The sequence below is a fragment of the Nymphaea colorata genome, chromosome 4, assembly GCF_008831285.2.
Source record: "Nymphaea colorata isolate Beijing-Zhang1983 chromosome 4, ASM883128v2, whole genome shotgun sequence".
Taxonomy (NCBI): domain Eukaryota; kingdom Viridiplantae; phylum Streptophyta; class Magnoliopsida; order Nymphaeales; family Nymphaeaceae; genus Nymphaea; species Nymphaea colorata.
The window spans coordinates 14,913,757-14,941,420 of record NC_045141.1 but is presented as its reverse complement, the minus strand read 5'-3'; the positions used below and the strand labels follow the sequence as shown (position 1 = coordinate 14,941,420).

Below are 27,664 nucleotides of genomic sequence, written 5' to 3'. Positions count from 1 at the left end.
CCAACGAAGGAAACTAGACAGGCAAACGGCCGAACTTTTCTTTTCTTAAGCATTGTTGCTACGACATAGCTACATAAAAATTCATTACATCACCAACCTGTAATAACAATGCACTGCAGAAGAAACCTTGCCTTACAAAAATGCACAAACCAGCTCATTGTGTTAGATAACATATACCACCTTTTTTCAACAATGCAAACCACCTACCAATAGGCTTGCATTGCCCATGCAAAAAAATTTGACAGTTTTATCTCCATCCCTGTCGTCATACACACACTAGCAAGGTGGGGCGAGAGAGAAAGAGATGTTTCATATGATGACAGGCCTGCATCAAGACTTCGGGCTACGAATGCATTAATAATCATAGGGACTATCTATTCACATTAAAAATAAGTTCACACTAAACTGGGCAACCAATAAATTAAAGTACAAAAAAGAACACACTTTCATGCCGTATGAGAACAAATATGTTACTGGGAGACAAGTTTTTTTTTCATACAGCCAACAAGAACTGAACTGCTAAGAGAAGACAAAGGTGTTCTTCATGGAAGACACCATCTTCTTGGATGCAGGTGTTCCTACAATTCTCTCCAGCTGAAAAGTTTTGATGGTTTCATTCAGCAAAAGAATCAAACTAGAAGAGACAAAAGAACAGAATAAGCAGGGTGAAATGAAAAGATGCAAGAAGAACCTTGTAACTGTCAAAGCGTGAGAATAGCACTAGGCAGCTTCCATTGTCAACTTCTCCAAGCTTATTTACTATCTAGAGATTGACAAAAAAAGGTGAATCATGTCCTTACTCAGAAGTCAGGCACTATAATTTAAAAATCACTTGAAACATGCTTAGAAGCCCCAATATTCCTTTGAGGAGATTGCCAGGACCTTGCAAACCAGCTTGGCTTGAGTCCTAGATGCTTGGAACTCAAGAAGGAAGAATGGGCTCCCTATCAGTTTTAGCAAGAAAAGTTCATAAAATTATGGGCAATGAAGTACCTCAGGATAAAATTCTTTCCTTTCTGGAAGAGAATAAATGATTAACTTCTTGACACCTCTAATCTGTGATTCAGGGATGAAACACAAAAACATCATGAGATGATCAATCCATCTAAAACTCCTGTTAAGATCTATATACTGCACACACACGAAGTAACTAAAAAAAAAATGAATGCTGTTGAAAATAAAAGCTCATAAGCATGCATGCATTGTGGCATCGGCTAGGAGCAAAACTGATGTAGCTCAACCATCTTAACATAATTTAGGCTAAGTCACTAGGGTGCGCCGTTTTTGGACCCACACCCGCCTCGACGAGATGCGGGTGTGGGTGCACACGCAGAATCGTCAAATGTCGACACGCACCCGACTCGCGTCAACGCGAGTCCAGTGCGGTCAAACCGCACCATAGACATTTTGATCTTTTTGTATTTATTTTTATGTAAGTAAAAATCGATTTAGGGCACGAAATCGTGCCCTTCCGCTGCTCTCTCCGACATCTCCACTGGCAGCATTCTCTCCTCCACCGCCTGCATTCTCTCACTGCTCTCTCCGACGTCTCGACTCTCTGTCTCGCTGCTCTCTCCGATGTCTCCATCCACTGCTGTCTCTCCTCCACCGGCGTCCGCTGCTGTGTCTCCTCCACCAACTGTTTTAAGGAAGGAAGGTAGCTAGAGTGACGCTCTGTTTTTGTTAGCTCTCTTTCTCTCAACGGCAAATTGCATTGGCCTGGAAGCTTGTCCTAGTCAAGTTTAATAAGACAAATACTAATGTTATTAAGCTATTTGTCCGTGTGCTGTTTTAAAGCCTGCAAATGCTTCAGAACTATATAACAGGGATATGGCTGAAAGCATAGGGATAATGATATAACAATTTTTAAGCTTGAGAAATATGAAGGTTTTATCCTTCCCGTTTGCAGATTTGTTTCCTTTATTTCACGTATTGCCTGATGTATGATATTTTTGTTCACGCCCTTCCCTGGTATCCTTTTGGAAGAACGCTGTTAGATGCTTAACATAGTACTGGGTTCATGTGTCATTGATGTAGATGAAAGCATATTATGAAGAGTTGCAAACTTGATGGCTGTGCGTGTGTTTGTTTGACTGTGAATCAGGTTGTGTAATTCGAGTGCATGTGCATTTGTCCATTTATGATTGAAAGAGAACTATGCAGACTATCTATTATTAAAGTTGAACTAAATTTGTGCAACTGACCCATTGATAGTTTTGTGGTTTATAGACAATTTTTTGTCATATATTATATGTATGTATTATAATAAAATAATAATAATAATAATAATAATAAATAAATACACTCGCTGCACCGCCGCACCAAATTTTTTGAGATGTGCTGCACCGGCACCAGCACCCGCACCCCGGTGACCTATAATTTAGGTTACATTTCTAAACAACAAACTGGAACTGCACAAAATTGGACCTGTGACTACCACGGCACAACTGCTAGACATCCAACTTCAAAGGGGTCAACCATGGGTCCAGGTGAATCAGGTCAAGTTTCTAAATCCTGGGCAGGAGCAAAAAATTTATGCATGGGAATAAATTGTTAACAGCATATCACTTAAAGAAAGAGCAACGGAAACCTTGTATCTAAAATAAAAATGAGCACGCTCAGTATACAGCATGATTTTTCTTTTCCCTTCAAAAAACCAAAGCCTTGAACGAGATTTATCACTCTCTTCTGTATACCTGTTGAGAAAGGAAAGAAAAAACAAGAACCCTTACAGTGAGACATTATACACGTCACAGGAGCTCCTGCCATAAACCAAATGTAGGAAACACATTCAAATTAAACAGTCTGAATGTTAACAGAAGATCGAAGACAAGCTGGCCAATGAAATGGCAAAACTTGAACCAATATTTTGATTACAAGAAACATAGGTAATGACTAATGAGGAGGCTAAATATAAGATAAAATGATTTCCATCAAGACCAAATTAAAGCTATGTGCAGATGTACAAAATAACTTAAGTCTCCAAAAGTTGTGTGCCAACAATGGAAACAGTGTCAAGGAACTAGAATCAAGAAGTGGTCACTTCAAATATTTAGAGCATCCAGAAAGCAGGAAGCAAGGAAGATGCAGTACCAAGCTGTTAAGACATTTTTTAATAAGAAAATCTCAATAAATTTATTATATACATATACTATAGTCTTTAAACGTACATAGTTTTTGGATTAGTTAGAATGAGTTAATTTTCATTTTTTATGTTCCATGGTTTTTTACTCTTCTTACCATTTCATCTTTTTTATTTTTGGCTACTCTTCTAGCTGTTTGAGCTAGTCAATGGCTAGATCTTACCGTCTCTTCTCCCATTTTGTTGTATAAACGTTGAACCCCTTCTTGTGTATTAAGTTTGGGTTGTCCAATTCAATTCATTTATGAGTTCTTCAGTCTTTCCTCCAACCTTTTGCATTGAATGGGCCATCTTCTCCTATGTAAATGCTTGCCTCCAATCATCATCTTGTTCTTTAAAGATGAAGGCACTTTCTTGGATGATGTGCTGTCACATTACACATTATTAGAGCCACGTAACATAATGTTGCTTATTCATGCTTTGGGGAGCATACTGGAGGTGTATGGCTGCTTATACTGAAGTTGAAGTTCAGGATTTTGGGATGACCAATAACAAAATGTGGCAGGTAGATATCCCTGAAGTAGAAGATAGAATTATAATGACAGCGGCCAAGACAGATCCTTGTTGCTATGTGACATATGAATGAATAACCATATTTTATTCTTACAACAATCCAAAGTGTTGTCTCCATGTTCCATTAAGCATAGCATCATAAAACATAGTAAGTTTGATTGCCACTTTATTAAACAAAAGATGCAACATCTTCATAGCAAGAGAATTTTTCTGCATTCATGAAAATACTTCAATATAAGAAAGTATGTCCAATCAGCATCTTTATTGGAATTCTTGTTTGATGTACAAGAATCCTTGCCTATGCTTCTTTCCAAATGACCTCTCTTTATGTCATATGATTTGTCATCAATATGCCAGAGAAGCATAGAGGCCACAACCCACAAAGGAAAAATCAGTTAGCCCGTTTATAGTGACATTCTCTTCTTCTTTTCCTCCCGTCTATATCTAGGTGATGCACAAACACAACGAAAAATTCATTAAGCAGAAATTGATGACCAGGTCCAAGTTAAACACCTTAACCTTAATTAGAAAACATTTTTTAAGTTCCAATAAATTGTCAATATCCTTTTCTTTCATGTAACACATACACAAATATCCAGATCAAGTATAACAAAAGGATGCATCTGCAAAATGCAAAAGATCATTTTGGGTTAATATTGGTTAATTCTATTGGACCATTTAACAATTAGCATATAAAGGGTATATAATTATTTTCTTACTCTCCAAGCATGCAGAAAGAAGCTTTCTGTGACTTCAAGAAATTCCTGACCCGCACAAAGTCAAAATATGAACTGGTAAATATCATGATTCCACCCTGTATGATGAAGGAAGAAAGCCTTAGATCAATTAGAATAAGTAATCTCTATGCAGATTGGAAGTCCATGAATGTCATGGGGAAAAGGAAATATGAAAAGCAAGAGAAAGCTACAGAACTGCAAAAATGGTTTTAGTATAACACTACCTCGAGTGAATCCTTTATCTTGGGGAATACCTGTAAAACGAATTGTTGTCATCAGAGAAATTTACCTAGAGTAGCTACACATGTCAGGCTTCTTTTTTGTATTTCAACTCCTAGATAAGAAATGATAAAAGCACTGAATGAACATGTGAAGCAAACAGTTGATTACCACAGAAATCAAGAAAACATGAAGAACTCTAGTAATAAACTGTGACACACACGTATGCATAGCAGAATATCAGAATAATATCTGTTGCCACACTGCATGTGAACAGCTTAAATTGATTGAATCAACATGATAACTTACGATTTCAAATAAAACATAGATATCATATAGTTTGCCATTGTGATAGTCATAAAAATTTTCAAAAAGCTGCAAAGCAAACATGCTTAAAAAAGGAAGATATTAGGTTAACGAACAAAGAAGTCTGACCCCAGAACACAGGGCACTTTGCTTTTGATGAAAGCAATTTTTTATCAGTGATTACAACAAAATAAGCAGCTATTATCTCCTCTAATGATACACATCACTTCATCATCATATTATTGATAAACAATTTTTTCCATTCTTCCATCAAGAACCCCTTGCAAGAAGTGGAAGAATTACCTTTAGCAACATGGATGACTTCAACCATTTTTTGTAGGAGAAAATTTTATCATGTGCTAAAATCACGAATATCAGAATATGAACATATAGATCTGTGTCCTTTGACATAACATATGTGTCATTCTTGTGCAGAATGTGTTTTTTCTTTTGTCCTGTTTTTCTGTATTTATTCTGCATTTTTATTTTTTGTGTTTTCTTTGTTGTACCTGGAGTCTACTAGTCAAGCCATCAGGTAGCTCCCAAACGGATATATGCTCTAGACATTAGGAACTAACTAATAGTTTCCTAATCTCTTTTGTGTATATATAGGGAAACTTAACCTCTCTGGACATATCTAGCATACCATCATAAGTAAAACACATGTTTTTTTTACTGCATTTGTGAGCATTGTTGGTGTTGATTTTGTTCTTGAGTTCCTGTAGGTGTGTCTAACAGACTGTTTTGTTGGAGGGAAATGAGTAGAAAGGGATGGAAAGAAAAGGGAAGGGTGTTTGGATGGAAGGAAAGGGAGCAGGGAAAGGAAAGGAAAACTGCCATGCTTTTCCATCCATAAGTGGAGACATTTGGATGGAAAGGAGGGATTCTCTCCAAAAAGACTCATATGCCCAACATGCTTCTGCTTCTCTCTTCTTCTCTCTTCTTTCTCTCTCATTTGGATTATGTTAAGCCGATTTATGTTGACGTGTCTCCCTTTTATGCCTGTTGAAATTAGAAAGTTTGCTTTAAGTGTGGTAGTCATTTGATTATTTAAAAGTTAGAGTTCTCTTTTGTCTTTTTACTACTTTATTTGTCCTACTTTTGTAACTGCCACAACCGTGCCCTAATCTCTCTTTAAGTAGAGAATAGAGCACGATATGGAATAGAACTTTTTACCATCTCTCTCTCTCTCTCTCTCTCTCTCTCTCTCTCTCTCTCTCTCTCTCTCTCTCTCTCTCTCGTGTTCCCCCCCTTCTCCATCACGCAACAATGCCAAATTTTTATTTTTATTTTTTGGTCTCCTGTTTGGCATTCCTTCAACGATGTCTGAAGGGCACCATACCATCAGACGCCATTGCCAGTAGGAATGGCTTCAACAACCTGGTCGGTTGTGGTCACCTCCTTCTTGAAACAAGTGTGTCGACTTGGTTACAGGCCTCAACTTGCATCGTAAAAAAAGAACGCTTAGCTTCTGTTACGGCAGCAACGAAAGAACGTGGAGCAGACAAGCGCTAGGGTGAAAGCGGTAATCATTTATTTCATGATCAGGTTCCAACTTATACAAAGTATCCACTAGGTCACATTCATATTCATCATATTGAGTAGACAAGATCCAAAACTAGTTTCGATAAATCTTAATGAGGCACATATGAATGCAATTGGCACAATTAATTGCTGCCAACTCTCAAAGTTGTGCATACTTTCCTCATAAGCCTATGGAAACATGACTGACTCCATTGAATGATTCAAATGATCTTAAACACCACATCAAAATGACTTCAAAATATATTAATTCTATTTTCCAAACTAATCAACATAGAATTTCAAATCCACCACATCCAATTAAACTAGCTTTCATATATAATTCACCCAATTTTCAAATATCCATTTCGAAAAGCATAATACCTAAATCCAATTAACCAATTTTCATATACCATAATACCATGGCTAGATTTGCTCAAAAATGCTATAGAGTCCATTTCCATTTTTGTTGATTGAGTAAAATCTGGACAATGCAATCCAAATTATCTAATGGAGATATCCTATTGCATAATGATTTTTACATTTCCAATTTATCACTAGACAACCTATTGTAAAACAAGAGAGAGAGAGAGAGAGAGAGAGAGAGATTTACAAATTATTCTTATGATCAAAATTGAGGAAACTGGGGGAAATATTTTAAACTAAGTTAAATTCTTTATTTTCCTTTCCTTTCTTTTCCTTTTCATCCAAACAAACTTTAGAATAGGTTTTTTCCTACCCTTTCCTTTCTTTTCCTTTCCCTTCCCTTCGTTAATACCTTATTTTCTTTTCCTTTCTTTTCCATCCTTTATAATCCATTCTTTTCCATCCATCCAAACATTGCCTAAGTGCACCACGAGTACAAGTTGTGCTATACTTTTTCAAGCCCTTGGTGAGACTCTGCAGCTAAGATCAGACTCATAGGAGTCATTTTGACAGAATATTAAAAGGGAAATAAAGTAAATATTGCCATGCACTAACATCAACAATAAGTCCCGTGCCTTGCAGGAATGACAAGGACAGCCTTTTGTATCATACAAAAGGACAACCTTTTGTATCGGACGGAGGCTCCACCTGATTTTGCCCCCCAGTTGCAGAATTACTGGCGACGTCCCTTGCACCACCATCGGCCAGCGATGCGAACGACGATGTCTACCGCACCTCTCCCTGTGCACCGGGAGGAACCCGATGCTGACGACGCACCCTTTGTCGAACATGGTGCCTTCGTCTGCACACCAGTGGACAGACCGAGGGCCGAGACTTCTGCCTGACGATGGGAGGAGGACGCGGCTGATTCTCCACCTCCTCCAGAAGAAAACAGGGGAACTCCGATAGGGAGCCTTGACGCTGGATTTGGTACACCTGCCAGCAACGGACCTCCGGCAGGAATCCCTTCTAGTGATGCATATTCTTGATTCTAGATTCCTCCCAAATCCCTAGCGTCTCTTGTAGAGTAACCCCGTGACCGTTCACCTCCTTCAGCTCCCAATGCGCAGATGTTGGGAATACCATTTGCAGTAGGAAACGCCTGGTAATTTTCTGCTTTATTCTGTGCGTACTGCAAAAACGAGCAGAGCATTCCACTGATCTCGTCCTTGAGCTCATCCTTGAACTCATCGAACCTGTTGCCCATCCTCCTGGTTACAGCAGCAAGATCCTGTCTGATGTGGGCGATCTCAAATCCGTGCTTTGCCACAGTCTGTTGTAAGTTTTCTTGACTTTCCTTTTCAGACTGCATGATTTCTGTTGGATTTTCCACATTTGCATTTGATGCAAACTCTGCAATTTTTTTATGTAAGCAGCAGAGTCGTCAAACTTAGTCGAGTATCTACGTAGGGGACCACCTCTCGACTAAGCTTCTGGTCCGCAGTGGATTTTGCGGCTGAAGACTCATGATCTGCACTGACAGTTGAAGGTGGGACCTGAGGCGGGAAATTGGAACCAGAAGAGTGACGTGTCTGGTCCTACTCTGCATCAGAAAGCCTTTGTAACCAAGATTTCTTGATCAAAATCACATATCAAGATAATGTCATCAACATATACTACTATAACAACTACACCTTTGGAGGTCTTCTTGATGAATAGAGAATCATCCAAAAGAGATCTTTCACATCCACATTGTGAAACCACCTCAGATAATTTGTAGAACCACACCCTGGGACTTTGTTTGAGTCCACAACTTGCCTTCTTCAGACGACACACTTTACTACACTCCCTTTGTTCGAACCCTGGAGCTTGCTGCATATATACAGTCTCCTCAAGATCACTGTTAAATACTTCTAGGAGTGAGTCGATTAGAGCCTTTCTGAAATATTAGAAAGTTAAAATGTATCTACTTGAATGTTAATTTATTTTTAGCGGACTGAATCTGTAAACTTGTTACTGCCACTCTAATCTCTTTTAATGTGAGATTAGGGTTACGTGAATGATAATTAGAAAGTTCTCTCTCTCTCTCTCTCTCTCTGATCGCAACATGGTATCAGAGCCTTCTCTAGTATCAATAACCAAGTAAGTTCTCCGACGACAGGGAGGCAGCAAGGGAATAGAGTTTGGGTGTGGTATGGGGAGAAGGACTTATCACACCCATGTGGAAGGCGAGAACAGATCCTTAAGTGGATCTCGTGGCTGTTGTTTGGTATAAGGAACAATAGATCGTGTGGAGCAGATCTGCTATTTTTTGGATGATGTTTAAGGCGTGACAATCGTGGAGTTTTTTTTTAACTTTGCACTTGACGTGGATGGCGTTCTGCCAATAGTATGTGAGGCGATTGAAAGCAACAGTTTTCTGAAGGTTTAAACAGTCGGCAGAAAGTAGCAGAAAGCAGCAGCAGTTTTCTGAAGGTTTGCATGTGGTCCTGCTATCATCCGTAGAAGTTGACTAAAACTACTGTGATCTGTTATCTACTCTCTGTTATGCTCTTTAGACTTGGGTAGTTGTGATTACAAATTTTTTCTTGTTACCTAGCATGTGATATTCGTATGATCTTCGAGGACAGTACAAATATTTTTCTCTATGGTGTTTGACTACAAATATTTTTCTCTGTGGTGTTTGACTGCTGCATCCTTAATTTTGTGTGTCAATTTTTTGTCTTCTACTATGGCTGACGGTAGTAGGTCAGAAGGTTCTAATGAATACAAGATGGCTGGTAACTCCTTCTCTTATGGAACCACAATCAAACTTGATGGTTCAAATTATGAAATCTGGTCTATGATATTTATGATGTCTATGGCTGGTCATAGGAAGAAGTCAAGAAATATATTCTTGAAGAAGATGAACTTCTTGAGAAAAAAGAGAAATGTGTTGTGTGCGATGAAGATAAATGGATTATGAATAGTGTAGAGTCCAGTATAACTCCAACAATTGCATACTACACCAGAGCTAAAGATATGTGGTCTTTCCTGAAGGAGACACATTCTCATGCTACTAATGTTACTAAAATTTTACAATTGGAAGAGGAGCTTTGTAACATATGGCAAGGAGATCAGGACCTATTACAATATTTTGCTACATTGACTGCTGCATATGAACGGTTGGCAAAGTCTCAAATCCTCACAGATAGTGATCTTCTAGACTTAGCAGACACATATAATAGGTTGAGTCATCTTGCAGTCACTATTACTCAGCCTACACATGACACACCAATCTCTACACTTGTGATGTCAGAAGGATGTGGCCATAGTTCTTTTGTTGGAACTAAGGGACATGGTGCAAGCCGTGGTGCAAGACGCGACAAATTTCAATGCTCCTATTGTGGTAAACTAGGTCATTTAGAGGACCGATGTTGAGACAAGCATCCCCATCTCCATTCTGCTGGTCCACCAGGGCGTGGTGGAGGGAGAACAATTGCAGAAAAAGGGTCTTCTTCATCTAATGCAACTCCCTCACGAGCTACAACTTTTCTATGGTTGAATCCCCTACCTGTTCTCCTATACCTCTTTTTTTCTGTGTATTTCCATTTTTTGTTGTCTATTTATGCGTGACAAGTTTTTTATAGAGAATATATTTTTCCTGATTTTTTTGTTTTTCTTATTTTTTGAATTTTTTAACATTCAAAAAAGAATTATGATATACAATACAGTATGATACCTTACAAGTCTAGAATAAGAAATAATTATTGGCTTGACAAATATGGGTTACCATACACACTTTACAACATAGACCATCCATGTATACAGAAGCAACAAAACAAGTCCATGAAAAGCTATATGAAACAAAGGACAACAATGAGCACATTAGTTACCTGAGAAAACAAATAGTATTAGGTGACCTCATACCAAGCATGCAAACAAAATAGTAAATTTGACCAAAGCCTTTTAATAGAATGTGATCTATTTACACCATGAGGGCAAATCAAACCTTCTGAACAAAGTAATCGAATCGGGCATCCTCTATATCAATAGCAGAAGTAGCATCAAATCGCTCATAAACCTACAAAACAAAATCCTTCAACTTACGATTTCTCCAAAAAGTATTTATGCTACAACCTTCAAGTTACAATGACCATAGTAGGAAATGACAGCAAAAAGTAATTATATATCCTAAGGCAAATAGTTATAGAGAAAAATAAAGTTCTCAATGGTTCAACTCAAAAATCAATTATAAAAGAAGCACATTAGAGGACAAAAAGATGAAAGGTGGAAACACATGAATCAACAGCATTATACAAGTATTTGGGAAGCATAAATCTCAAGCCCTAATCAGCAATAGGTTCCTTTTTTCAAAGCTTTCCTTCACCAAGAACCTCTTATCCGCCTAACAACTTACAGTCCCACTACATGGAATACAACCTTGCTTTTGGTACTTCTTCATGGATGAAAAATGGAGTTGACATAAAACTAGCCTACAAGATACTCATCTTTATTGATTGCCTAAGTAACATGGACGCCAAAACAGGTACCCCACTAGGTCGATGTAACTCAGGTGCAGGTGCACCTTGAGTACAGCCTCAAAGAAAGGTGTAAACCCAACTCAAGACAACCACATTTCAAGTGCTATCGAACTTGTTGAAGTCAATTTTTGTGCTCCATTTGACTTAAAAAAGGAAAATATGATGACTTAAGGTTTGAATTCCCAAATTTTTACCCCTCTCTCTCTCTCTCTCTTTTTCTTCTTTGCACCATTTTCAGTGATGACCAGCAGCAACAAGTGACAAGAATCAACAAATCGGTGTCTCTATCTCTCAGCTCCCTCTTTCAAAGACAACCAGCAATGGTAAGTGATAGAAACCCACAGCCATCAACCTCCCTCTCTCTGTCTCTCTCAACTCCTTCTTCCAGGGACGATAAGCAGCAACAAGAATCAGCAATGACCAGCACCAAGCAAAAAGCAAAAATGGCCATCCCTTCTAGCTTCCAACTCCAATACTAGCAACTCAAGTATTGACCTTTATGTCCCAACACCTCTAGGTAGAAGGTGTTCTATGGCAACCATCTCCTTCTATTGCTCCTCCCTCTCTCCCAGGTGCTCCCACGGTCCCACGAACACATCACGGCCTCATGCTTGAATCGGTATTCATATCTCTCTCCCCACCGACCTCTCTATCCTATCATGATGTCATGGTAGCTTTAGGTTTTGTGTCTTCAATTTATATAATATATTTTATATAATGTGGTTTATCAATAATAAATAACCTGTCTTGTGAGTACCTAATATGTATCTGTTTAGCTTTTATTTGTTTACCAATCAGTCTGTCTTACATTTTATATGCATGATTTAATATACTGTTTGAGAATTCTAGCTTTTACAAATACTAATTTATAGGATGTGTTTTATTAATATTACCTGTCTTACAATCAGACTTGTTGTTTTAGCTTTAACTAGTTTGTGTGCCTATACATATATGTAACCCATTTTATTGTAGTATGTGTTTTATGCATAAATTCCTAACCTGTCTTTATAATAGAAGTTTCTAATCTGTCTGTTACATATATTAATCTTTTCACTGTTTTGCAAACACAGATTAATTTTTTAATAAGCTGTTTTAACAAGAATTACATTTCACACCAAGAGCTAGATTTTACATACAGAGGAAAACATAAAATTAGTGTTATAAATTTTAGAACATGAATGACAGCATACACTAGTGACTACGTGGAAATAACATGAGATCTACAAATTCTATATGAATACTAGGATTAGACAAAATGCATGAGGTAACAAAAGAGAAAAACGAGAGAGAGAGAAAGATGGAAAGAGACATTGCTTGTCATTTACCAATAAGTTGCACAAACATTACTATCAAGATAGGGAAAAGAGATATTGCCCAAAGATATCATAATAAGAGAAGTACCACTTTACCCACCATGCGTGCATGACCCCGTATTCCTGAATTCTTACCAACACCTTGAGGATGAGATGTACTTTTGATAAGACCATGTGCTTAAAAACTGTGCAGGTTGAACCGTTGAAGTTTTGATCCCTCAAGAACAAACTGTTTTCTAGGGTCCATGTGACCCACCAAGAGGAGCATACCAAACCCTCATAGGTTCTTGTTGGTTTTGTTGCATTTTGTGATTGAAACTAGCATCACAAAAAACGTGTTATTTTCGAAAAAAATGCCAATAAAAAAGTGTGAAAACGAAACGCTGAAAAAAAGGGAAAAAAACTCATTTTTTTTAAAAAAAGGTAAAAATGAAAAAAACACATAAAAAATGCATTTTTTTTACTTTTTTAAAAGCATTTTTTTTTCAAACGGTAGCATCAATTGTAACTTTCAAAAATTTTAAATGGTAGATTTGTAAAAAAATGACTAACACGTAAACCGTAAGACATTAAAAATATTTCATCGACAGGGGAAAACAACTCGACGTGATTTAGGGTTTTTTTGTTCAAAATTGGGAAACTCAAAACAAAAACATTTTCAACTTCGGACGACAATCCCGACATACCGGTGGAGCGCACCGGCATGCATTTGATGGCGGCTTCCGTCGAGCAGCAGCCACATGAAACTTCCGATGGCTCGGTACATTTTCCGGCACCAACAAATCTTCGGTGGTCCGTCCTTGCACAGGTAGGATTTGCTTTGGTTTTTTTCAGTGAATTTGCAGATTTGCCTTGGATTTTTTGAGGTAAGCATTACTGAAAAAGACAAGACATGTTTTCTAGTTTTTGAAATTTTTCCCTGTTTTTTTCAAGCTTGCTGTATTTTAATACCCGAGAAAAACCTCGCCGTTTAAAACTCCAAAACTTTATTTGTGGATATGATTGAAACCCCCTGACGAGATCATTTCTAACCCACACTACACCATTGACAGCTGTTCCAAGTGGTTCTTGAAGGAATTCTATTACCTAACAATACAAAGACAAACACTTGCTGAAACTGTTGTCCTAGCTACAAAGGGAAGCCCCACTTTTTGAAGTAGGTTTGTCTTTGTATCTTGTCCACCAAGGCTAACCATTCTCAGGATGGTTCACAAGCCAAAGAAACATCCTTTTTTGGACCACTATGCACTTGGTGTCAGTAGAGAACCATAAAGTTTTCCTATGACATGCACCCATCAATAATTATAGTTTGAGGGAGGAGCATGAAGTCACCTTGAAGGGGGATGTACAATGCATGGACCATACAATGGAACCAACCATCAACTGAGTGCAACAAGTTGTGCCACCTCTTCCCATACATGCCATGCTTCAAGCTCTTAGTAAAGGTAAGCAAAGGGCCCTTTTGTCGAAGGGTACAATGAGGGTGGTCCACAAGTGCAGTGCATAAAGTAGTGTATCATGCAATATAACTATGAAGGAAAATGATAGTTCCAGGCGCATAACTATAACACATCAGGTGCAACTTATGATACAGTCCTTGTATTGTATGAACAATAATGTGTGACTTACAATTACACCTTGAAAACATTACAAGTGTAAACAAAAAGTTTTTTTTTTAATTTAAATTTTAAAGTTATATTAAGTTTTTTAGGTGATTCCTTGATTGATCTCATGGAGATGAAATAAGCAAAATAAGGTATCATTATCTTCCACAGAAGCTGAATATATAACTACAATTAGTATGGAGATTGTTTGGCTACAGAGTTTGTTAAAAGACAGCAGAATACAAATGTTGCTAAGTTGTGTTGTGGTAACAAAAGTGCTACCTAATAACCAGCAATCACACATTTCATGAGACAATCAAGCATATTGAGATGAATTGCCATTTAAACCAATAAAAGCATCTTAGGATGACCATTTGGCCGGCTTTTATTCCTTCAAAATATTAGCTTACAAACATCTGCACTAAGGTGCTCGCATTTAACAAACTTTCGATAGTTACACCATAAGTTTGAAAGTGGGGTTGCTCTGGATGTGTTTCCTGAGTGTAAATGGTGTAAAGAACAAAACTGAAATCCTAAATTTTGGATAGGAAAGGACTCGCTCAACTTTGATCGAGTCCTAAATCGGACAGATACGGTCCTGGGTACGTTAACCGTATCCAGTACTGTTTGACCAGTACCCAAGAGGTACCCAGGGCAGTACTAGTACCAGCACCAGTGTCGTACCTGTGGTACGGGTACGCTGCTTTTACAGCAGTACCCATGTGACAAAGATGAAAAGACTTGCCTGCAAATAGATAGGTTCATATAGCTTGTAAGTGCATGCTTCCAAAGAGAGAGAGAGAGAGAGAGAGAGAGAAGTTTTGTTTCTGTAATGGAGGTATGATTTTGGCTGAACCACGTTAACTTGTGTGTGCCACTTTTCTCCTTTCTGTTTGGTTCCTTCATATTTTCGCTAGACCCAAAATCACAGCATGCCCTTTTAGTAAACCAATATAAACTCTGAACAAGATTATTATTGCCTTTCCGAGATGTCATATACATGTAAAATAGATAATTCAATGAGAAAACAACAGGAAAGTTGCAGTTCTAGAAATATTGAAAAGTGTACCCATCAGACAGAATTACGAACAAGAGGGACAGACACTATAAACATACACAAGACCAAACATAGACCGTGAATGACGACACAAACCTGCCGCACTTGAAGTAAGATCTTTTGGAGGATGCCTTTATACTCACGTACCAATTTTACCTAAAGAGGAAGGCGAAAGAAAGGGAATAATAAAGAAAAGGATGAAGAGAACAAATAAAATTAATAAACATTGCAGCTTACCTTCCCTTCATAGTTCAGACAGATTTTACTGAATAACGCATTCATTTCTATCACCAAAACATGCACATGCAAGTCAAATCACATTGAAGTGAGGGAAAACAAATGAATAGACAATAAACTGGAAATATTATACTGAAGACGGAACTCCGCTTAAACAATTAAATGAAATAAAGAAAGAAAGATAAGGCAGCATCATAAGAAAACACTTTGATTAATAACCACAAAGCAACAGGGAAACATGCATGGTTGACCAAAAAATAGTACACTTCAGCATCACATGGTGTAAAAATATACTCCACGAACAAGAACGTCTAAGCAGCGACACAAGTCTTGCACAGTTACACCTCACAAGGGTTCTCAAATATTCAAATACAAAGGCTTGTAAAATGAAAAAAGGAAAAAATACAAATCAAGTTATGGTCACTTGTTAGTTCATAATGAATCTACATAAAAAAGAAAATAAAGTTACATGAACTAAATCACTAATACATGCTCTAAAAATCTAGGAAAGAATGTTCAAATGAGACATATCTATCAAGATATATGATGGTTATGGTCACTTGGTTGTTAGTAATGATTGGCTCATCATTTTGGTTTCCTTCACAAAAGCACTTCTAAAGCTGTCTCTATCTCTCTTTGTATAGGCCATTGGTTCCCCTATTCATATCTTGTTCTGCAATTTGATATAAAAAATCATTCTTATTACTAAGTTTAACCACTGAATCTATAATCATTTTCATATAACAATTCCAACTAAGAAAGGGTAATTTACATGATCATCATGAGTTTTACATCCTTCAAAAAACCACTTTAATTTTCTAAAAAGTTTCATTTCTTGCGACATACAATCTGTAGTTCCCATACCACAACATCGGAAACCTGTATGAGTTTCACAGGATCCATGAAAAACACAAAAGGATAGCTTTTGATGAAAGTTTTACAGTTTTTATCAGCGATCACCTAAAAAATTCTAGATCTCATTCTCTTATATCATGTTTTTCAAATGGAGATGTCATCTAAAGTTTTCAAGGCAATTTACCATTTAGATAGACAGATGCAAATGCTGCCTTGGCCCAAAATCTTTTTGGTGCATTTATAGAAATAAGTACAGTTATAGTAGTTTGAGTTATGCATTTATGATTTCTTTTGGCTAAACCATTTTGTTAATGTGCTCAAGACAAGATCTTTTATGAACAATTCCACTTGTCTCAAGGTAATTCCTAAATTCATTTGAAAGGTATAACCTCCTGAATTGGTTCTACATATTTTTAGGTTTCCATCAGATCAATTTCTAATTAGCATATGAAAGGTTTTCAACAACACAAAACCTTCATATTCATGCTTGGAAAAATCTACGAGGTATTTAGATAATCATCCAAAAATATAGCATAATAAGCAATTTTCCTTTAGTTAAATAGCAGTCAGATGTTACTAGAGACAGATATCTAGGGAGGGACTAAGCTTTGGTGATGCAACACTGTAAGGACAGCAGGGTGCATGCAAGATCCAGAGGCAAATACCTGGGGTAAGAAAACAACTTAACAAGATTGTCTGCCTATAAAATTGTGCATGTCCGTCAAGATACCTGCACAACAAATAATAGGTGAAAACTGGAGCAAAATAAAACAATTGAAATAACAGTATAACCAAGAAGCCAATTTTTTTTTTACATTAAAAATTCAAATCCAATGACTAAAAAAAAAGGAAAACATGAGTTGGCTTTGCACTTAAAGCAACTATTGTGAATTAAGTTCTCATGAGGTCAGCAAGGATATGCATGTTCATGCCCTACGTAAAAAATTAGGACAAAAAGCAGCATGCACCAGCGTGATGCTCGAGGTGTATGACTGCAAAAGATAGGTCCCTTGTTTTATGTAACTGCCAATTGACACAGTGGGGAAGAGAACTGCTCCTCTAACCCACGGTCAATACCTAAATGGAACTAAGGAAATCAAAGGTAACATGAAAATGAATAGAAATAACTGAAAGAAGGGAAACTCAAAGAAGATTAGGGTTTCATTGATTCCAAAAACTAACTAAAAATTAGACTCTAATGTCTGTATATAGCCTAAAACGGATCCTTGGATCTGGATCCAAACAAAATAACAATAAATAAAAATCCAAACACTCTTATTGCTCAGCTACTGCGTCACCAATAAGAAAACATTCTCAGCATATTCAAGTTTCTTTGCTAATTTCCACATGATTATGCAGATAGCTGATAGTTTACCATTTTCTAATGCGCATAATATCAGTGCCATGTTGCTTTGATGGTATCTGATTGATCTGTTTAAAAACAAAATTCATGTGGTCCCAGTTCTGCATAATAACACCAAAGCAGAAGCAATACAGAACAGTACAGTCAGTTTGTTACTATGAAGCAAAAAAAAAAAAATACGTCATTATCAAATATCAACTTACCTGCATAGCTATGACATCAGCATGATCAACAATCAAGACCTGCTCAAGACAGTCCAGATAATTATTCTTGCAAGTTGATATGAGTTGGAGAAAACATAAAAAGCACAGGCAAAAGGTTTGCCATCCATGCAAAACATAAAGGGTTGCATAAAAAGTTATACCTCTATAGATGACAGAAAGTCAAAATCTTTTTCTTTCTCCTTCTTTGCCTCCTCAATTTTCTAATAACAAATAGAACACAATGTTTCATGTAATTCACCTGTTCCAACAACACTTCTACTCAAGCAAAAAAAAAAAAGTTTCTTTAAGCATGGGGTTGGGAACAAGAGCTAGGAACAAGAGCTTTCACGAAAAGACTGTTCAAACAAAAGAATAAAATATATGACTATCAAAGTGCTTGGCAGGGTCACTTACAGTTACCAGACCAATAGGCGATGCTACAATTATGTCTGACGAATAGAAATCACTGTAGAGCTTTATGCTTTTCCTGAAACAGAAATACATGCAAATAACAAAATCAAGCAAATGGAATATGGGCTAGTAATGCACAGTTCATAGGGTTCAAGGTTCACTAAATCATTTGACACTCCATGTAACATAGGTGTGAGGTACAGGTGCGGATATGACAATCTTTAAAAAAAAAAAAAAAAAACTTACGCGCGGGTCTGGCAAGGATGCCACGTGTACAGGTGCCGGTACGAATGCTGGTACCGTGGTATGGGTACTGGTTAGGACTATTTTTGAAAAACTTGGGTACAGGGGTACGGCTGCGGATATGACAATCTTTAAAAAAAAAAAAAAAAAAACTTACGCGCGGGTCTGGCAAGGATGCCACGTGTACAGGTGCCGGTACGAATGCTGGTACCGTGGTATGGGTACTGGTTAGGACTATTTTTGAAAAACTTGGGTACAGGGGTACGGCTGTTTATATATATATATGGCATAAAATAAGAATTCAGACAAAATAATACTTTGACCGAGTCCTAAATCGGACGGATACGGTCCTGAGTACGTTAACCGTATCCGGTATTGTTTGACCAGTACCCAAGAGGTACCCAGGACAGTACCAGTACCGGCATCGTACCTGACCGCTACGGGTACACTGCCTTTACAGCAGTACCCATGTGACAAAGCATATATATGTGTGTATATATGTATATAAATCATTTGTTACATAGTTATTTAACTGCTTAGTAGCCTGACTTATCTACATTTAGATATAAACTTTTTGTATTAGAGATAGTTTAGTTATGTCTACATTTAAAATGGTCAGTTTTGGTCCAGTTCGACTGGCTGAACAGGATGTGTTGTGTTAGAGAAGCACTAGCATCAGCACTAGCGTCGACACAGATGTGACACAGGTGTGGCAAACATTTAGAAGCACCCACGTGACATAGTAACACCATTCTTCTTGTCAGGCAACCAGGGTTAGGCAGACTCCTAATAGTTACCAAGACACACACCGCATATTGAATTCTTAACCTCCTTTAATTTGAAGATCTTAAGCCTAAACGACTGACGATTGACAAGTTAATAGACCACTTCTGAGAAAAAAACTAACAAAATTTATAGACCAAAAAAATTATGCGTAGATAGATGCATGTATGAACATTTCAAATAACAAAATGGAATTGTAACATGATGCTCCACAAAATTAATAAAACAACATACAAGATCCTCTTGATTCACCAAATCATTCAAATTCACATCTTGTTAAGATACATCTAATTTTCACCTACATTGTTAAAAGCATTAGGCCAGGGCAAGGGCACAAGCAGTATAAAAAAGGAATGTGTGTGTATATATATATATTTGTCTCACAGATAGTGCGATGTTTGCAAAAATATCATGACTGAAATAAGGATATGAAAAAAAAGGAAAACATTGTGACATTTGAAAAAACATAAAAACTAATTTGATAGCATTTTTTCGCGTTTTTCTCATCATTGTTTCATTTTCATCTTTTTACCATCAAAATCATCATTGATTCAATTTTAAACCTATGTCACATGGGTACTTCGGTTGAGTGAGGTACCTGTGTCGTCACGGGTACAGGTACGCCCTTGAACACGGCCCAAACATGGTCAAACCAATGTCGGGTGTGGTCAACACACCCATGGCCGTATCCATTCTTCTCTGGTTATAGAGAAGCGCAGTGGCCAACAGAACCCTTCCATGAAAAAATTAGATCCTCAGAAAACAGAAGAGGATCACTACGAAATATAAAACTGGTGAGCAACAAGAACCATCATTAACGACATTGTATGCTAGTTCTGCATATTTTCATGAATAACAGAGAAAGAAAGAAAAAATATTTAACCAACAAAACCACAAAATCGAGCCCTAATTCAGATTAAACCACGACGAAAAAAAAAGAAACGGAACCAACCAAAAAAAGGTGAATTGGGCCCTAGTTCAAATGAATCGAAAGATTGAGTAGGCAAAAAGGGGCCAAATGACCCAGAAAAATTACCTCAGATAATCAAAAGATTGAGCAAAAAGTGCCAAATGTTACAGAAAGAGAGATGACTGTGTCACTTGGAATCCTCGAGAGTCGAATAGAATCGCTGACGAAACTATTGAAATTTTGTTGAAGGCCCCTTTCTCTGTCGATAACTTATTTTCTCTCCAGGAATTTTAACAGGACCGAACTCTTGTAGTTCAGTGCGATACTATAAAAATTTATAGGCATCACACTTCGCCGAAGAAGTCATCGTTCGTAGGAGAGGAGCTTGCTGTCGTCGGTCGTTGTGGGTGAAATGCAGAAGCCATCGAGGGCTTTGCGTTTCTCTTTTATGCTTTCTCTTCAACATAAAAAAAACCTTAACATGTGGACATTTTTGGACTCGACTCGAAAATGGACGGATGAACTCGGGTACATTGACTGTACGGTCAACGCAATATCCAAAACATACCCAAATGTGTATCAGTACCCATACCGGTATCACAATGGTACGGTGCAAGCACTACTCTTTTAGAGCAGTACCCGTGTGTGTGTGTGTATATATATATATATATAGAGAGAGAGAGAGAGAGCACGCTATGACAAGCAATAAGTGTAGTTTATGCAGTTAGCTAAGCCTAAAGCTTAGGAAGGACTAGGTGCATCAAGCAGGCCCCAGAGGAAAAGCAAAACCAATAAAATGCAATATCGATTTTTAACAATGAACATTTCTCAATGAGAAACCTACAACTATCAATTTGTACTGAAAAAACAATTAAAATGCAAGATAATGCGTTTTTTTGCATTCTTTCACTTTTTTGAATTTTTTTAATGCCAAACAGTTTTTTTTTCATTCTATATTTTATTTTGTTGCAAATCCATTTACCTTTTGATGTTTGTGTTATTATTTTCTCACTTATTCTATTTTCACTAAAAATACCGTTTTTTCCCATATTTTTCAAGCTCGTCGTATTATACCCAAGAAGAACCTCACTGTTTAAAACTCCGAGACGTTATTTGTGACTATGATATATATATACACACACACACACACACACACAAAGCTGCATAAAAAAAGTTAAAATGGCTTTCAAATGGAGTAATATATGAATTGTAAGTTTAAAATAAGTGTGCATGCACACAGACACATATCAATGTTATCCCTATCGTGCGATATGTATTGTATTGGTTTCAAAAAGCTATACGATACACAATACATGTAGACGTATCGGCTGTATCCTGCAATACAGCCAAACATCCATGTATCATATGATGCAGGGATGAAATGAATTAATTATGGTTTTTTATAAAATAATCTCTCCCTTCCTAGTTCTAAACATATCTAAAAGTTGTGTGAGAGTGAGAACTTTACTAGTTTTTCTACAAAAAAATGTCCATTTATGTGATAAATCGTCGATTTAGGAGAAAACTCGGTGGTGGAAAAGAAGGTTCACTCATGGCCCCGTGGGAGGCGATGGACCTTCACTGATGATAATCATGATATATTATATGTTGCGTGTAATGTAATCTAAAACATCTTAGTTTAAAGTTGTCATGGATGCTTATTATGTTATTATGAATTTCTTATTTGTTATTTCCAAATGTGTTGTTAATATATTATGGCTTATGAACAATGTGATGAGTTTTTTTATATAGAACACATTCTTTCACAAATTTTCATTGCTTTTCCTGATTTTACCTATTTTTTCTATTTTTATCTCTTTTTCTATTTTTAAAAATTTTCACAAATTAAAAAATTAATTTACGATACACCTTTTACAACATTATATACTTTAATGAAAAATCACTTGCAACAGTTAAATTAGAAGCAGGAAAAAAGGAATAAGGACAAAAAACAGAGAAAACTAGGTTATCAAAGAAAAAAGCCTGCATTGAGCCTTTAGGCAACAGTTGCCTCACCTATTTACAAAGGCATCATGCAGATAAATCATTGCCACTATGATATACTAAAGGAAGCAAACAGATGTAGGTTCATTAGGATTTAGGAAACATATGCAAGTGTATCTATCGTAACATATGTTACTTGAAGCAAGGTTTCAAGACCTAGTGATTCATGTCTCAGCTCACTAGAGTCAATTTGCTCGTTAATCACCAAGCAACTCAATGACTGCTTGGTTTTCATGACTTCATTTTTACCATGGGTACAGAATAGTGTTTTGTATAAAAATAGTATTTTAGAAGCCTTATAAAATTGATATACTATACATAATATGTAATGTATATGCTGCATATGCAAAGTGCAAATTTTAGTAATATATTGATAACAATTACATGATTAGCATATGTATATGCATCTTTTATGTGTAAGACAGTGACATCTTAATGTGTATATATGCATGCATACACACACAAGGACACATAACTTTTAATATCAGTAAGTATGCTTTGTGTAATCAAACATACATCATCCATGAATGACTCAGTCAAACCTACCTGTCACTTGCTGATTACTTGACTAAAACTCGAATCACTAGGCCTAGTCATCACATCACTTGACGGAATTAACACAATTCCTGGCTTTTCCATTTCTTTAACCAGGCTGAGGACTGGGTCACTAAGTCAGCGAAGTCAAATAGGTGGACTCCGCTGAGTTTTTAAACAATTTTGAAGTAGTTCAGAAACCAAGACACTTGGTTTCAAAAGTAAAGCACACAAACTCCAAAAAGTTCCAATGGATAACTTTCACAAGAATTTTGTTACATGAGACCAATGGAGAAGAGACGAGGTCGAGAAAGAGAGAGAGAGAACTCTGATCGATACTCATTAATCTGCCCTAATCTCATGTGAAATGAGAATTAGAGTGAAACCAACAAATTACAAAATAAGTCCAAGACTAAAACAACTATTAATAAAAAGTTGTTCTTAAAACTATTAAATATCCAAAACACCACCTAACATAAATATTATCCCCTCAAGTTGGAGCATAGATGATAATCATGCTCAACTTGTCACAACATCTAGAAAACTCTGCAATAGGCAAGGCTTTAGTAAATATATCAGTTGTTTGATCGTCTGAGGCTACATTATGGTGGAGATGATTCCCCTTGAACCATATCACGAATGTAATAGCAATCTACTTCAATGTGTTTTGTCCTCTCATGAAATAAGGGATTATTGGCAATGTAGGTCGCAGCTCTGTTATCACAAAATATTTTCATAGGTATAGAAGTAGAAATACCAAGACTCTCAAGTAAGGATCTATACCAAGTCATTTCAACAGCAGTTTGAACAACAACATGATATTTCGACTCCGCGTTGGACCTAGAAACAACATTTTGTTTCCTACTCCTCCAGGAAATGAGATTTCCTCCCACAAACACACAAAACCATGTGGTAGACTTCCTGTCATCAACTGAGTCTGCATAATCTGCATCACTATAAGCTTCAACATCAAGAGATGTACCTTTCTTGAAGAAAAGGCCTTTGCCAGGAAGGACTATAAATATTTGACATTCAACATAGTTGCATCCCAATATTACTTTTTTGGTTTTTCCATGAATTGGCTTAATTTTCCCACAACAAAGCTAATATCTGGCCGAGTCACAGTCACATAAGAAGCTTATCAATCAATGATCTGTCGGCTTGTGAAGCTATCTCTTCCAAGTCATCATCATATAGATGTAGTCCTGGGTTGAAAAGAAGAGTTGCAGGTTTAGCTCCTAGCATCCATGTGTCCTATAAAAGGTCAATAACATACTTCCTTTGTGATAACACCACTCATTCCTTACTACGAGCAACTTCAATGCCAAGAAAATATCGTAGCTGGCCAAGATCTTTGATAACAAAGTGTTTTTGTAAAAATTTCTTTATTAGAGCTACCTCCTGCTCACATTCACCTATCAAAACAATATCATCAACATACAACACTAGCACAACTATACCTCTAGATCCTTTCTTGATATCAACGAATGGTCTAGCTAAGATCTCTTAAATCCATATTCGAACACAACTTTGGAGAGTTTGTGAAACCAAGCACGAGGACTTCGTTTCAAGCCATATATAGCTTTCTTCAACCTGCACACTTTACCACACTCCCCCTGACGTTCAAAATCAAGAGGTTGCTGCATATAAACAATCTCATCAAGATCCTCATATAACAAAGCATTTTTGACATCCAACTGATATAAGGGCCAATCGTAATGCACTGCGACTGACACAATAAGACTTATGGTCCCCTATCCTAGCTACAGAAGAGATAATATATGCTCATACTCTACCTTGTTCAGGTTAAGAGAGAAAGACTCAGATGTAGTGGGGTTCTCTTCAATGGCTGCTGCCTGAGCCATTCCTGTAGGGACTGATGATGAAGTACCTCTACCTGTGGGAGTCTTAAACCCTCTTCCCTATGAGCCGCCAGATGGTCTACCATAGATATCCCAACACCTGTCCAATGGGTACATTGAAATCGGCCACGTACTCCAATCCCCTTACTCTTCCTATAGAGACAGCAAGAACTTGACCCGCCCATTGGATGTTGCCAATGCTGATGTGGGGTGTGTCACTGACAGAGTGATGTAGAGTAACAACCAGACGACTTAGCCTGTTATATGTCTCTACCAAACTAGGGATATCACTCCTAGTGAGCATTTGTGTCTTTGCCATTGAATATTCTGGACAGAGACCTGCCAAAAACTTGGAAACCATACTTTGCTCATAATGTCTTATAGCACGACTTACATGGGGGTTGAAGGGATTTTAGTCGCTCAAAAGTGGCCTTGACAGCTGCAAAATATTGAGGCAAACTCATATCACCCTATTGTAGTATGTATAGTTCTTCCTCTACCAGAAATACCTTACTTATATTCTAATCATGTGAATAAGTCTCATATAAAAAAAAACCCACATCTCCTTAGCAGTAGTGTAATATGGCAATGGTAGGAGAAATAGAAGAGTCCACACTATTCATTATCTAAGACATAACTATGTTGTTATCCTCTTCCCAAGAAGCATACTTTCCAGTCTGGATTACTGGTTCATCTTCCTCAAGTAAATATTTTTTCCAATATCCGGTGACCGACATCATGAATGACCTTAGCTAAAAAAGAATATATATAGTAGAATAAGGTTGGTCAGAAATGAACCATCGACTATCACCACACAGCAGAAGTAAACCGTGACATGTTCAGTAGTGATTAGATCCCTCATCTACCACACGTCACAACCCCTTAAGGCAAACTGCTACACACAGAGCAGATCTGAGCAAGAGAACAGAGATGAAGAGGAAAAGATCAAGAAGAGAGGGAAGAAGGTGAAAGACGAGAGATGAAACGAGGAGATGTAGCAGGCGTTAGATAGATCCAAGAAGGACCATCTCTGATACCATGTTACGTGAGGCCAAGGGAGTAGAGACGAGGTCGAGAAAGAGAGAGAGAAAACTCTGATCGATACTCATTAATCTGCCCTAATCTCATGTGAAATGAGAATTAGAGAGAAACCAACAAATTACAAAATAAGTCCAAGACTAAAACAACTATTAAATATCCAAAACACCACCTAACATAAATACTATACAACAAAGTTAATGGGATACCAAACAGCTGCAACTAATTAAAAAGTGAAGAAAGAATCGGGAAAGAAGTCAAACAAAGAATCCAAAAAAAAGGGTCAAACGTATTCCTCAGACAAGAGAAACAAAAGCCATCCCAAAGAGAGAGAGACAACATTGTTCCTCGATGCTGGCTCCACTAGCACCGGAGACGATGGAAGGCTCAGCACACGAGAAGATGATGAAAACAAGCAAATACCAAGAAGATTGCCTCGAAGCTTGCCGTCGCCGCTTGCCAACGTCAGTCTTCAATGAAGAGTGAAGAGGAAGAAGCGTAGTCGACGAAACAAAAATATGTTTAAGGGTTTCGAAGATTTTAACGTGAAAAGTGTTAAAAACATTAAAATGTAAAAAGACGTTAAAATTCAAAACCGGACAAATTTGGACTTGGTCAAAGTTGACCAAGTCCGAAAAATGTCAAAAATGACCTCGGGTACGTTGACCGTACCCAGAGCTGTGTTGACCGCACCTGACACTGCACCCGCACCGACACCGGTACCGTGCGGGTACTCCTCTTAAAGAGGAGTCCCGTGTGACAGAGGTTGTACTGTTTGGATTGAAGATATAGAGAAAATGAAGTTATATAACTTTAAAAAATATAAACACAAAAATTAGATTACTAATCTCAAAAGCTCCAAATAGAGAACGATATTGGGATATTTTATCAAAATAACAGACTTGATTCTATGGTTAGTACACAGCTTTTACACTCATCTTGAAACTAAAAACAATGAAAAGACTGTTGTTTACCCTTTTGTTGAACTAGTACCAAACAATTTGGTATTTTATTAGGTAGAAAATTTTGAATCAAATGAGCCTCTTCTTAGAAATTAATCAAATACCTTTATACTTCCTGATACAACAGTTTAAGCAGAAGAAAGACAAACATCTATGAAAAATTACAATCAATTTTAAAAAATGCAAATAGAGCAGAACGTCATAGTCCAGTGAAAAATATCATAGCTAACAAATAACAGCAACTAGCAACTAACATAAGCGGATTCCGTTAAGCTTTTGCCAGCTTAAGTATACAAGTATGCATAATACGATACACTCAGAGAAAACCTGACAGACCCAACATTCAGCTAGGCAGCAAGCATCACTAAATAGATGTGTACCATCACCAATTCAAACCCACCAGCAATTTTTAATGGGTGGCAACAATAAGATCCAGTCAAAGAATTGAGATTAGCAAGTTACACATTAACAACTAAGTTAACGTAGTTCAGACAAAAACTCAAATTCCCATTTAGATGGAAGTGAACAGATAGAAACCACAATAATCTGTAATCTCACCGAGTAAATTTTATCCCAACCCTGAAGTGGTCATCCGAATTCCCACCAAAAAGGGCTTGATGATCAGCAGGTTTTGAAGAACTGCGAGACATGACCTCACAATGCTGATGCCCATTCTCAGCTGAAAAAGCAGTTTGATCTTCATTTTGTGCAATCCCAAACTCTTCAAAAAAACGATCTTTGAATTCAATGTTCACCTGCTCACAGCAGCACTATGATGTTGAATGGAAAAAAAAAACTTCCTTTTGCATTTAGTGCAAGTAAATGGAACATAAGACATATGACTGGCCAACAACTATTCATGCAAAAGAAAGCAAAGGAAAAATTAACATCAAAATTTGCCCTTCAAAGCATCACCCACTGAATGGGATTAGTTGCACTGTTTATATATATATTGGTT

At 37.2% G+C, this 27,664-nt stretch overlaps 1 protein-coding gene across 1 annotated transcript in view; it reads right to left on the bottom strand.

The window, feature by feature from the left end:
- Nucleotides 1-326: 326 nt before the first annotated feature.
- The window catches only part of LOC116252866 (protein NUCLEOLAR FACTOR 1), a 56,817-nt gene continuing 29,479 nt past the window's right edge, over nucleotides 327-27,664 (bottom strand). The window contains exons 10-24 of the mRNA XM_031627471.2: nucleotides 27,265-27,461; nucleotides 18,374-18,446; nucleotides 18,121-18,180; nucleotides 17,960-17,998; nucleotides 17,769-17,857; nucleotides 17,059-17,123; nucleotides 15,539-15,585; nucleotides 15,398-15,457; nucleotides 10,796-10,867; nucleotides 4,617-4,646; nucleotides 4,375-4,469; nucleotides 2,591-2,696; nucleotides 994-1,056; nucleotides 692-763; nucleotides 327-594 (exon numbers count right to left, since the gene is read on the bottom strand). Coding sequence (XP_031483331.1) covers nucleotides 520-594; nucleotides 692-763; nucleotides 994-1,056; nucleotides 2,591-2,696; nucleotides 4,375-4,469; nucleotides 4,617-4,646; nucleotides 10,796-10,867; nucleotides 15,398-15,457; nucleotides 15,539-15,585; nucleotides 17,059-17,123; nucleotides 17,769-17,857; nucleotides 17,960-17,998; nucleotides 18,121-18,180; nucleotides 18,374-18,446; nucleotides 27,265-27,461 — 1,143 coding nt within the window. The 3' untranslated portion in view covers nucleotides 327-519. The remainder of the gene's footprint in view (nucleotides 595-691; nucleotides 764-993; nucleotides 1,057-2,590; nucleotides 2,697-4,374; nucleotides 4,470-4,616; nucleotides 4,647-10,795; nucleotides 10,868-15,397; nucleotides 15,458-15,538; nucleotides 15,586-17,058; nucleotides 17,124-17,768; nucleotides 17,858-17,959; nucleotides 17,999-18,120; nucleotides 18,181-18,373; nucleotides 18,447-27,264; nucleotides 27,462-27,664) is intronic.